The sequence below is a fragment of the Vanellus vanellus genome, assembly GCF_965231255.1.
Source record: "Vanellus vanellus genome assembly, chromosome: 1".
Taxonomy (NCBI): Eukaryota; Metazoa; Chordata; class Aves; order Charadriiformes; family Charadriidae; genus Vanellus; species Vanellus vanellus.
Window position 1 is genome coordinate 174,916,435 of NC_138905.1, and position 12,815 is coordinate 174,929,249.

Sequence of the window (12,815 nt, forward strand, 5' to 3'; positions counted from 1 at the left end):
TTAACTTGTTATAGTTTGAAGAACCCACAAGAATTTATTGTTGTTTAGACAATTATTCTCTCACCCAGTGTCCCCTCCCCTCTTGGGAAGGGGAATCGGGGAAAAAAATAGGAAACCCGAGGGTTGAAATGTAAACAGATTTAATAGAATAAGACTAAATAATTAACATTAACAATACTAAAGAGCCAATGTTGATCCTGAGACCAATATAAAATATATGAGGATTATACTCAGCCAATTCTATAAGTAGGAAGCTGTGCACTCCCAGCAGTGGACAGTAAATGTTGGACACTGCCATCGCTACTGCATCAGGAGGAAAGGAAGGCCTCAGGGGTCCACACTGGGGCAAGAAGTTCTCAGGATCGCAGCCATCGTAGAAGAGAAAATCTCCTCAGCAAACTTTCTAATTTATATTGAATGTGACGTTCGTGGTATGAAATAATCCTGTTGGCCAGCTTGGGTCAAGTGCCCGGCTCTCACTCCTCCTCATCCCCGCACCTAGCTAGCTTGAAAACACTGAGACCTTGAAACCCACATACCATATCTGGCTATAAAGTCAATATTTTCACAAATTCAAACACCAGAGTCTTCTAAAAAATGCAATTTTCCCTAGCATTAGAAGAGACCTTGCCGAAAAGTAAAATCACTGAAAGAGAAATTAATCCTGTGTCGCTTAAACCAGGAGAGTACTGATTCAAGAAAGTGTGAAAATTCTCTTCCACTTCCCTCCCTGCATTAGTGAACACACTCATTTCAGTGTAAAACGCAGATGTCCCCTGACCTTTTCATTTTATACCAGTCTGCATGTTGTATCAGTACTTGATAGAAACATTCAAATATGATTAGAAACTGTAGCTTCTCACCTCATGACAATGAATTGACATGTTTGGAGGACTGATAGCCAAAACCATATCTTGTATAGAGATCCAAAATGGCTGATCTGCATCTATGTTCAAATGTTCTTATCCCACCTCTTTTCCCCCTGGTTTTTTTGATTTAACATGTGAACCTGATAACTCAGCAACCATTGCAGCCCAAAGATGTTATTGCTTATGTAATTTATGCAGTTCTGGGATTACCATTATCTACTTCTTATGGGGCTTTTCAGTGCAGTCATTGCACAAGAAACTGAAAGTAAACCATTTTATTTCTCGTTGGAATCAATGGGAATATCACCTCAATGTAGAGGGAATTTCTTCTTCACTTTGAGTAGAAAGAAAGAGGAGCCAAAATTCCATTGGTAAATCCACTGGGCTGGTTTGCAGTTTTTGACCTGCAACGCATTTGCTTTCTTCATCTTTGCATGGTCTTCATTTTATCTTCACACAGTCTTCAATGCCACTGTCTGCTGACCTCAAAACTACTGTATCCCATATATCTTCAGATTTCCTTAAGCCAAGCACCAGTCAGCCATGTCCACAGTGGTAAGAGAGGCGGTGTTTGGCTTATTGGTGGCAGTAGCGTGAGTCATCAGGTATTCTGGACCTTGTTTTTTAATTTGCCATCTCCCTCCTCTTCAAATAGACATTTAAAAAGATTTCTACAGCCAGGCAGGACAACGCAGTCTGGTTGGCATCTTGTGCTGTAGATGGTGTACACTTACTGGCAGGTCATGAGATAGAGGATGTTTCAGGTGGTTTCAGGGAATTTATCCCTTTTTCTGCTACTTTACAGAGCTTGGTAAAAGAGTTTGAAGAGGATCCTTTATTGATTGAGTATGACCTGCCTAGGCAAATAGCTGATGTCTGACCCACCTAGGCAAGGAGCTGGGATTGTGTTCTCTGCCCACATTGGGAAGCTATAGGGGTAGGCTACAGAAAGTGTTGGAAAAGTCCTGTGTCACAGACAACTCAAACTCAAAACTCCAGAATCTCAGGGGTTTCCTCGCATTGGTGGACAGAGCCCAGATTATGTCAGATAAGGCAACTGTTTGCATTGCTTGAACTGTCTCTGATTTTTCTCTGCTGCGACAACAGTGAAATCTGGCCTTTATAACTGGTATCTTACATACAATATGCTTTCTGAATGGCATATGGCTGCTTCCCAGCTGTTTAAGAGGTGTTTTCTAAATTTCACTTAAACTATTTAATGTTCTGACAGCATTCTCTCAAATTCTCACTCCCATCCATGCTCAGAACAGGTGTATGCACTGCTTTCAATTTACAGTGATTACTGAAAAGCTTCCTTTTTTTTTTTTTTTTTTTGTTCTGTGACATACGTTTAGTTTGTCATGACTTGGTTTATTTCTAAAGCAGTGATTTCATAACAGTTTAGGCTTATTTATCCCATCCGTTTTCTGGAAAGCATATGGTCTCAGGCTGGACTAGGGAATTAAACTGGTATTAACTATTTAGTTTTATAGTTTTTAAGGTTAGTTTTCTACTGGCTCAGTAGTCTTAGCGTAGACACTGGTATTCTTATGGGAGATTATAGAGAAGGCAAAGTCAGACTCTTCTTGGACTTGCACTGGGAAAGGATATGGGGCAATGGATGCGATTGGTGAAAAGAGAAATTCTGGTTGCATATTAGGAGGAAAAAAATTACAGTGAGAGTTGTCAAACACTGGAACAGGCTGCCCAGAGAGGCTAAGGAATCTCTGTCCATGGGGATGCTCAGAACTTGACTGGTTACATCCCTGAACAAACTGACCTAATTTGAAAGTTGGATGTAATTTTTGAGGGTGGCTCTACTTTGAGCAGGGGGGTGACCTATTACATCTGGAGGTATCTTCCAACATAAATTGTTGTATACTTCTATGGTATGAAAAATGAGGAGAGCACTATGGTGATATCATGCCAGCACAGACTTAGATTGACTTAACGTGGTGCTGTATCCCTTAGATACTATGTGGATATTTGTGCCTACAAGGAAGTTGAAATCTAGCTTTTTAAAATAATTCAAAGGGCTTTTATGCAAATGAGATTGGAAGAGATTCAGATACTTGACTGTGAACAAAGCTTTTTTTAGCAATAAGTATCTTTATTATCTAAATAATGACAATTTAAATGGAAAGTGTTTCATGTATGTACAGATGTGTGTATGTTTCTCTTTCTGTGTTTTGAAATTGATTTCTGGTTCTTTGCTCAATGCTTCTGGTGAGTGTAAAATGAGATTAGTACGTTCTTTGAGAAAATACTCTGCTTTCTTTTATTCATGACTTTAGTATAATTGATAACTATTGATTTTATGTTTGTTGAATTTCATCTGTTTATAGGCATATGAAAATTATTCTTTTGAAGAACTACGCTTTGCTTCACCAACACCAAAGAGGTAAATGTTAAAGAATTACTTTTTAATAGGGACTAAAATTAATACGTCCTCTCACTTCTGCTTACACCCAGAGTCACAAGCCTTGACTGCCAAATGATCTTGTCTAAAGGTGGAAACACTACAAAAATTGTGCATTACTTTGTTTTCTTAAATTTAGAGATTCTGTTCAAAATCTTTCATTCTTAGTTGTTTGTTGATTCCTTATTTGTATTATCTACTCTTTGAATGTGTTTTTTCATCATTTGCTATAAATAAATGCGGTACAGAGGTTTGTAACTTTTAAATAATATGGGATTAGTACATTGGATGGGTGGAAAACGGTATTTAGATCATCTGAAAGAAAATAAACCAAAACAAACAAACAAAACCAAGAAGAGTTTCCAAACTATTACAAACAATTTTCAAGATGACAATAATTGTTTAATGGTTTTAATTGTTTTGTTTATGCCTAGGCCCAGTGAAAACATGTTGATCAGAGTCAATAACGATGGTACATACTGTGCAAACTGGACTCCTGGAGCTGTTGGTCTTTATACCATCCATGTTACTATAGATGGCATTGAAATAGGTACTTAATTTTCTGTATGCTTAAGCAGAAATTTATATTATTTTGAGTTTGTACACCAGTAAATGTCTTGGCGGTCATAGGATTTAGTATTAAAGTTCATGGCAAAATCTGGCACCCAAGTTTTAGTTCAGAAGCCTTCTATATATAATTCTCTCTGTTTTCTCAAAAGAAAGAAGACAACAGCTATTCTCTCCTTGAAATAGGAATATATTTGGCAAGTCATGTGTTTATAATGTGGTTGGACTATAAGATGAAGAGAGCTTCTTATTCTCTGCTCTCAGTGTTGCAAGAAAATTGTCTTATTTTGGTGACGAGAGTAACAAAGATGTATAGCTAAAGGGGAAAAAAAAAACAACACAGAAGAGCCTAGGAAAAGGGAATATTGTTCCTGACTATGCAGGGGTAAATAATGTAATTTCTTCTGTGGAAAATCGAGAAAGTGTGGTGTTAATTGAAACTCTACTAAATTTCAGTTATTTGTACTAATTTTAAATGCTTTGGGTTTCTTCCTTGCTGAAAATCTTTTAGCTGTATTTTAGCTGTCTTGCTGGTCCTGGGAACTATAGCATAAGATACTGTGGTATGCCATGGAAAGATTCCCCCTTCAAAAAATGTCTCTATCTTGAATTGTCACTTGTTAATCTCATTGGTGGTATGGTGAAGATGGTAGCAGAGACATTGTAGTTAAGCCAAGAGCTCACAAGAGGGTTTAAGCAAGTTCACCAGGACCAGCAATTCCTCTTTTCCAATACTGTACAGCACCTTTTGTAAATGTGTAAAGTGATACTCAGAAATACACATAATATGCATAGGATTGGAATGGGATACTCAGTTTTGTGTTACCTACAGAAGATAAAATTAATAAAAGATGGTTATTAATAGTTATGTTTATTCCTCAAACAGGAACGTAGGAGCTTCCAGTGTACTTGATTGTATTTTTTTTTCTAGTCTGCCATCCCCGGAGACAAAATCTACACCATAATTGAAATCAGCTGTTGTTATAATTTTACACAGATTCTAACATGTTCATTCATTGCATAGGCTTAAATTCTAGAAATGATAGAATAGAGTTGTTAACCTTAGTTATTAAACAGGTGTGAGTAACCTTTAATACTTACCTGTACCATCTTTCTTCAAAGTTATTTCTGCTCTGGTTGAATCATAGTAGCTTACTATCTCCTCTCAAGCTTTCCTGTACCCATGGCTTGACCCATAATTCTCTCAACTTTTAACTGTTTTAACAGTTTTTTCTGTGTTTCAAACCTTTTGCCTTCTTTGATACTTCTATATTCCTTCTGTTACTGCCACGCTTGTTTAAAAGAACATTAATGAAACCAACAGGTTTATCACTACATCTGGTTATTTCTTCTCAAGTTGGTGCTCTTCAAAGGGTGACCCTGTAAAATTAAACAAAACCCCCAAAAGATCTGCCAAGGCTATTAAGTTTTTAGTTTGGCTTTAATGGTTATTGCCTAAACAGTTTATTTCAAAATTATTACTCAAGGTTATATCCATATGTTACTTAAGCTTGAACTGTTTCTTTACATGGATTTTTCTTCATGATCTGAGAATTTTAGTGTTGAGATATTTTCCAGCGCCTTCTGGTTTTATAACAGTGTTGGTAATTAAAGATGCTGGCTATTTACATTGTAGGCCTTTTCTGGTTGTGTAACTTGGATTCAGAAGCTCTTACCCATTTCTCACGTTTTGCGATTAGCATCTGCAGCAGTACAGCATGCATAAGCTATCGCCTCTCCAAGACCTTTTACTTGCACCCCTCAAACATTTAACTCTTCTGTGTTTACCGTTCCTTGAAACATACCTCTATGGACACTATTAGGATACAAAACTACCTAATATTGCTATGTGCACAAGGTATGACAGATGTCTATCAACACCATGAAATTAGATATCTGTAAATTTCAACATGTGAAGATACCAATGTTGAAAAAGTAATACTTTGCACCATGAAGCAACTGCAAGTGTTGTTTATGGCAGACAGATAAGTGAGTGGTTATTTTGCCTACTCTGAGTTGTAGCATAGATAAACTGTAGTTACTGTTTGACTGACATATCCACTTACATTTATTTTTTTTTAAACTTAGTCTTTGTTTGCTTATAGATGCTGGACTAGAAGTGAAAGTAAAAGACCCTCCAAAGGGAATGATACCTCCTGGAACCCAACTTATTAAACCAAAAGCAGAGCCTCAGCCAAACAAGGTTTGGAGAACTGAAAAAAAAAACATCAAACCCCAGATAGTAATACTTGGGTGGGAATTTGTTGTAGCTTAATATATACTTTATTATGTTATAGTGTTGCAGGACTTAAGGATATTTGCAAATCACATTAGTGTGCTGAATGGAATGAAATTAATATATTGGATAATGTGAAAGATATTAATCCAATTTTCTTTCTGTCTAACCATTAATAAAGCTGTTAGAAGTTCTACACAAACTGAGTCTTGGCTTTTCACACAAACACTGTGCTACCATTGTGAAAGCCAAAGACTGCATTCTGCACTGTTATTAGTTCTTTTTCTTTGATATTGTACAATGAAATTAATTGTACAAAGGGCTTTACAAAGATTTTGTGTTGTGATAAAAATCTTTCTTCAGTCTATATGAAATCCAAAATCAGTTTCTTTAGTGGTATCTTTTTTTTCTTAGAAGATCATGATTTTGTTTTTAAAAGTTACCCTTTCTGTAGCTGTTGACTTTCTCATTTCACCTCATCATTCCAACCTGAAGGACTAAAGTAGGCACAAATAACAGAGGAAAGCTGAAAGGTAGTGTGGCAGTGCTATAAGGAAAATTCCCAGATGAGGGAACTATCTTCCACTTCCTCTTAGATATGAAGGGAAGGGATATTAAATGAGGTGCTGGATCTTTTTTTTCATGGGATAAACCTGTATTAAAAGATGTGGAATTCTGAAATACCACAAGGTTATCCTTCCTTGTCTTATTAGAACTGCAAAGGTGGCGAAGAAATAGATGGTTACAAAAAGGATCAGGTGTTTGCCAACTTCTTACCTATACAGTGTGTCCTGATTTATTTGGTTTCCAACTTTCTGAATAATCTAGAGACAGTAACTTTCTTGTACTGTTCCTCAGTCTGTGAATGCATCCAGTGTCTGCTTCTGCCACTAACAGGATTCTTTTCCCTGCACCCACAGCTCAAAATAAAAACAATAAATTTACCTTTAGTTTCCACACAATTTTTTATCCCTCATTGCATTTTTTCCCCCAAAAGAAGCTTCTAGGCTTTCCTCCCTTCTCTTGGAGGAAGACTTCCTGGTTCCTTCATTACCTTAATTAAAACTCCCAAATCCTACTGGGTGAGATTCATCTCACAGAACTTAATATCTCCATCCAAGCTGATGATCATATGTGTTGTTTGCTGTCACCAAAGTGAGAGACACATCCGGTCTAAGATGAGATAAATTGCTGGATGTAAGTGCTCTCTGTCATTTCATTTATTACAGTGGGAATTGAGGTGACTGGTTTATACATAATACATGCGTTTTGATAAATAATGATCTTTAAGACAGTTAAAAATACTTGACAAAATTAAGCATCTGGTGTTCTGAGGCATTACCTAGTGTTTAGTTATCTCCCTGTGTTGTTCTATTTTCATGTCTTGTTTCTTGTTCCAAGTTGTAGTCTCTTTGAAAGAGGAACCATCTTTCTGTCCTGTATATAGTGTCTGTAGAGCCTGCTGCAAAAATACACTAGACATTTCATGGTAAATCATGTTATCCGTCGTTTTTCTTCTGTGTCGTATTAAATCACATAAACCAGGTTAGAATAATTCTTTGTGTATGAACAGCAGTATTATAAATCATACAGAAAGATAATCATTGTGCTGCGCTCCATGCTTCTGAAACCAAGAATGCAGATTAGACATGTATCAGTCAGAGGCAGTCCAATATACCAAATCATACCGATATACCAAACCCTTTTCGCTGAGAAAAAGGGCTTAGTTGAGCTCTGGAAGCTTCTTCCTCTTTTTTGTCAGCCTGAAATTGCAGATAGTTATAACCAAAGGGCACTAACAGTGCATTCTTAGTGGTGATCTGTTCTCAACTAGGAACATGAAAATTTTGTAGTCAAACCTTACTTGAATTGCAAGGTGAATATGGATACTATATTATGATTTTGTATTGATTTCTTCATTCTCTGTTATTTGAAATCAGATGAAAGTTTGGTTTTCCTGTCCATCCAAGTTGGTAAATGAGATTATCATAGTGATATGTATTCAGCCTGGAGTGTATGATCCATAACTGCTGCCTCCTTGTTGGCTGTGAAACTTATATTAACTACTTTGCAGGAAATTCCATTTCACGTCCTATTGAGGGAAATATTATCTTTCAAGCCATGTAATGTAATTCAGGGTAGTTGGAAACAACAAGAAGAAAACAATCCTAATTTAGCTGAAATGGAAAGGGCAAAAATGGTACCAGAATGATTGGTCGCTAACATGCTTTGACCGTTTCTACTGTCCTCACATGATTGAATGAGTAGCTGGCATCAATTGGGGGAAAAAAAAAAGAAAAGAAAAAAAACAAACCCAAAAGCTCTTGGCAGGGAGTGTTTATTTGCATCCCTTCATAAAAGGTTAACCCCCTTGTTAAGGTTGCTGTATCCACTACAGCGCACCTTTCTGTGCTGTAAGGTGTACCTCTTATTCACCAAATAAGAAGGCACAGCAACAAAGGTCTTAAACTGCTGTGCACTGTAATGGAGATGTATATGTTAATTGCTGTACTTTTCTGCATTAGTCACTGCTTTTAGTTGGAGTCAAGTTGTGTATGCTCCATGAAAGAACTGACTATGGGGGTGTTACAGGACAGTTACTGAACTGTTGTGCCATAGAAATATTGCAAGCAAAGAGGTGCTGTATTAGAAAGAAGACTCAGACAATTAAGTTTTTCATGATGGTCAGAAATGAGCACAAGAGAACTTTTAATCTGGTTTTTGTTGTATTGTCTGTCAGTGGATCTGATCCCTGAACAGTTTGTAGTTACAGCTTGGAAGTTTTTTATTACCTGCTGCAAAGGAGAAGAATGCTTTTTCCAGGGCTGTGCGTATCCAAATCTTGAGTGTGAATTATTCTTCCTCTAAATTCAAATTATTAATTAAAGTTCTAACTAGCCTGTCATATGATTTTCTGAAGTAACATTTTGGGAAAGTAATGCAGGGTCCTCTAATTTGCAAGGCTTTATTTATAGGCTTGTCTATGTTGAGAATGCTTTCAGCAGTGATTCAGCCTTATATTTTTATAAGGACCTTGGGAGCCTTAGTTTTGCCTGTTGAGAGGAAATCTAAATCCTTGGAGTAACAGAATTGTTAGTAAGCAAAACCATTTTGGAGTAAGTTACATCTGAAATTCTTTACGTGCTTCTGTGTTTTGTTGTTTTGTTTTGTTTTTTTAAATTAGCCTTAATATGAATAACATTTCTTAAAATTAGTAATTTCTTTAGGGAAAAAAAACATGAATTCATGCTGTTAACTGTTACCTTTCATTACTTGCCTTTTCCTAAGTTTATTGTTTCCATATCATTCTGAGCTTTATGTTGTTACAGATTGAGTCCATACTTCAGTTGATACTTTCTTCAGTTTTACGTGTGGAGTTTGAAAATAACCTTCCCAGAAAAAGGCTTTATACCATATGCATAGAATATATGCGCTTAAACCCAGGGACCAAAAGGATGGTTTACATTTGTTCTCTATGGGACAGTTGCCTGATAACGTGTTTGAATGGTGAAAAAATGATAGTGAATAACAACTGGGAGATTTTGGGGACTGTAGTACGTCAAACTAGTAACAAGGAGCATCTGATCCAACCTTACTGTGAAAAAAAGAGAAACTATTGACATAGCTATTTGAAAAATAAAATAAAGAGGTAGAAAGATCTGTTTTTCTATTTTTAAATGGCTATTTAAACTCTTCAGCTAAGGGAAATAGTCAAATTTTGGTCAAAAGGCCAAACAGACTAAACAGAATGTTATGGTACTACAAATGAGAACTGGCAATCCCAGGTTGATCAGTTACTGGAAATACTAAATTTGAAAAGGCAAAACCCTTGAAACTTGCAAGAATGCATAAAATGGGGGGTGGAGAAAGCAGTTAAAAGAATCAGAAGCTTGTACTGAATATTGTGTGGTATAACAGATCTTTCCAAGACTGAGTCAATGCACTTTTAAGGTTTTTTTATTATTATTGTGATTTTATTGGTTATAGTAAAAAAAGTGAAGTTATACACAGCAGCCATGGGAAACTAGCAACAAACTGTAACTCTAAGACTGCCGTCTCATCACTAGCATTTCAGAATCTGTTAAACCTATTTCTTTTTACTCTTTGAGAGCTCTGTTCCAATTTTTTCTTCCTTACTGTCTTCCTTTGCTTCTCTTAGGTCCGCAAATTTGTGGCCAAGGACAGTGCAGGGCTTCGTATCCGTAGCCACCCTTCCCTTCAGAGTGAGCAAATAGGCATAGTGAAAGTCAATGGATCCATCACTTTCATTGACGAGGTAATTAATAAGACATTTCTGTTGAAAATTGAGCTAAGATGTAAAGCTAATTCATGCAAGTTATGTTTTTTTCATGTTTAGATGTTGATACATACAACTTAAGAATGTAAGAGTATAAATTGCAAAAAATCTAAATATTTACTAATTTAGTTTTTCAAGCTGTCATTTCCTTTTAATTTACTCACTTGAAAACCTGTGTAACAAACTTTTGAGACTCCAATATGAGGAAACAAAATTCCTAGAGTTCATCTCATAATAATATCTCTAAGGATTTAGCTGTTCATGACTTACTATTTCAACTCTACACAAAAATTCAGATGTAGGTGTCATTTTCATTACATTTTTCACTTACACTGCTGAGAGATCACTAGTGTGTTAGACTACTATGCATGTATTTTTCTTACATAACTTCATATACAGTATATCAGCAGTGGAAAAATGGAAAGTGGGGAACTTACAAAGCTTACAAAGGCTTGGCTTTCTTTCCTCTTTTCTCTCAAATCAACTCTTACTATTATTGCATGATCTGATTTAAATTTATCTTTGCACCGTGCCTTCTAATAAAGTATGCTTCCCATTGCTTTGAAGTTTTGATTTTGGCGAGATTTGTCTTTACCTATTCTTACATTCTGTCAGCATAGCAAAGATCATTACTTCCTTGCTACCGTTGTCTGTTTGTCTGAAGTCTGTTAATTCTTACTAGCTACAGAACAGTTACAGGAGGGCATGGCTCGTTTTTGTTGCTTGTTTCCCATAGATCCACAATGATGATGGTGTTTGGCTGAGGCTGAATGATGAGACAATAAAGAAGTATGTTCCTAACATGAATGGTTACACTGAAGCCTGGTGTCTCTCTTTTAACCAACATCTTGGCAAGAGCCTTCTGGTACCTGTTGACGTAAGTAAAAGGTGCCTTTGAAAAATATCCAAAAGTACACTCTATCCTCATTACTAGACTTTCTTTAATTAAGGCTGCAAATGAGTCCTGAGGTAAACAATGTTTCAGTTACCAAATACTACCTTATACGTGTTTGCATTTTTGAGGGCTATTGTGTAATGAGGGTGGAGTGTAGAAAGGTTTGAGGCTTTTTAGGTTGAAGCCTCTTCTCCTAGAAAAGAAACAAAAGTGCAAGGACCGCTATAACAGTGTACAAAAGTATAATCATATTAGATTGTGGTCTGCGCCAGGTGTTTCTGATGCAAGGTGTCATTCTCTGTAGAGTAGCCTACTGATGCCATGATTTCAGAAGAGGCTTACAGCCTGCAGTGACTTAATGTAATTGGGACTTTTTAAAAAAAAACTTGAAAAGTTCTTTAGGCTTTGGTTTTTGTGTATATTTTTTGTGAGTTTTACACTTGAATCCTTGAGTTACCAATTTATTTGCTAATCAAAGAATCCCAGAGCACCAAGACGGAGTAAAAATTTGAATTTATCATAAGAGTAGGCATAATTTATCTGGATAACCTTAATGGTGATCATCTTCACTACAGTTCAAAGGTTATACCTTTTCTGTAGACAAGATACAGTTTAAAAATAAAAAAGTACATTAGCTAAACCAATGTTTCTCAAAAAATCTATGAAAATGCAAGCATTTGTGGCTCATATGGTTTTGTGCGTTCCCCAGAGTGGTCAGGACCTTGGTTTCTTCAGGGCAGAATGTGAGAACCAGACCTACTTGCTGATACAGCTATTTAGGTTTGATTTGTCTTCTTATATGACTGAGCTGCTGCTGTGGTTGAAGACAGTTAACAAGTATTTGGCCAAACTGAACACCTGCAGCCAGTAATGTCACCCTGTTCATGTTTTCCAGTCATAGAAGAACTGAGATATTCCCAGTTCCAGTGAAACTGGGCTGTTTGCTAGTAGCCAAATCTGGCAATTCATAAGTCCATTGTGACTGCAGCCCGTGTTCTGGCAAACACTGTTATATAATACAACTAAATCTTCTTCCTATTCACCTTCTTGTCTATAAATTATTTGTTACAACTCTATTTAGAGACTTATTTCAATTAAATCCTTATTTTGGGAAGTACTTTCATATTGTATTTGGCAAGCAAATTATTTCTGTACTCAGTCAACAGTCACTCGAATGTTATGACAACGGGCATATTTGTCTAGTTTGTTGTAGAATATATGAAAAAAGTTAAGCTTTGCTTAAAATCTTGCTCGTATTTTTGGCCTTAGAAATTGATACTCATTAGAAAACAGCTATAGTGTACTTCCACAAAACATTAATATTTGTATGCAGCAGCATTGTAAGCCTGGATGGGTATTATGTTTTGTTAGATTTTGTTTCATTTTTTTCTACTCCTAATGTTTTTTTTACTTGCTGAGGGGAAAAGTTTTGAGCTCAGTAGTCAGGTACGTGGTTAGCAAGAACTTACCAGTTGGTACATTTCAAATAGCTCTCGTACACACTTCTAGAGAAGAACACACCCTGGGTTCTC

General features: G+C 36.3%; 1 protein-coding gene across 1 annotated transcript in view; it reads left to right on the forward strand.

The window, feature by feature from the left end:
- MYCBP2 (MYC binding protein 2) overlaps positions 1 to 12,815 on the forward strand; it is a gene marked incomplete at its 5' end in the record, with an annotated part of 208,140 nt that overhangs the window by 128,262 nt on the left and 67,063 nt on the right. The window contains 5 exons of the mRNA XM_082498138.1: positions 3,215 to 3,270; positions 3,723 to 3,838; positions 5,961 to 6,058; positions 10,251 to 10,367; positions 11,125 to 11,265. Coding sequence (XP_082354264.1) covers positions 3,215 to 3,270; positions 3,723 to 3,838; positions 5,961 to 6,058; positions 10,251 to 10,367; positions 11,125 to 11,265 — 528 coding nt within the window. The remainder of the gene's footprint in view (positions 1 to 3,214; positions 3,271 to 3,722; positions 3,839 to 5,960; positions 6,059 to 10,250; positions 10,368 to 11,124; positions 11,266 to 12,815) is intronic.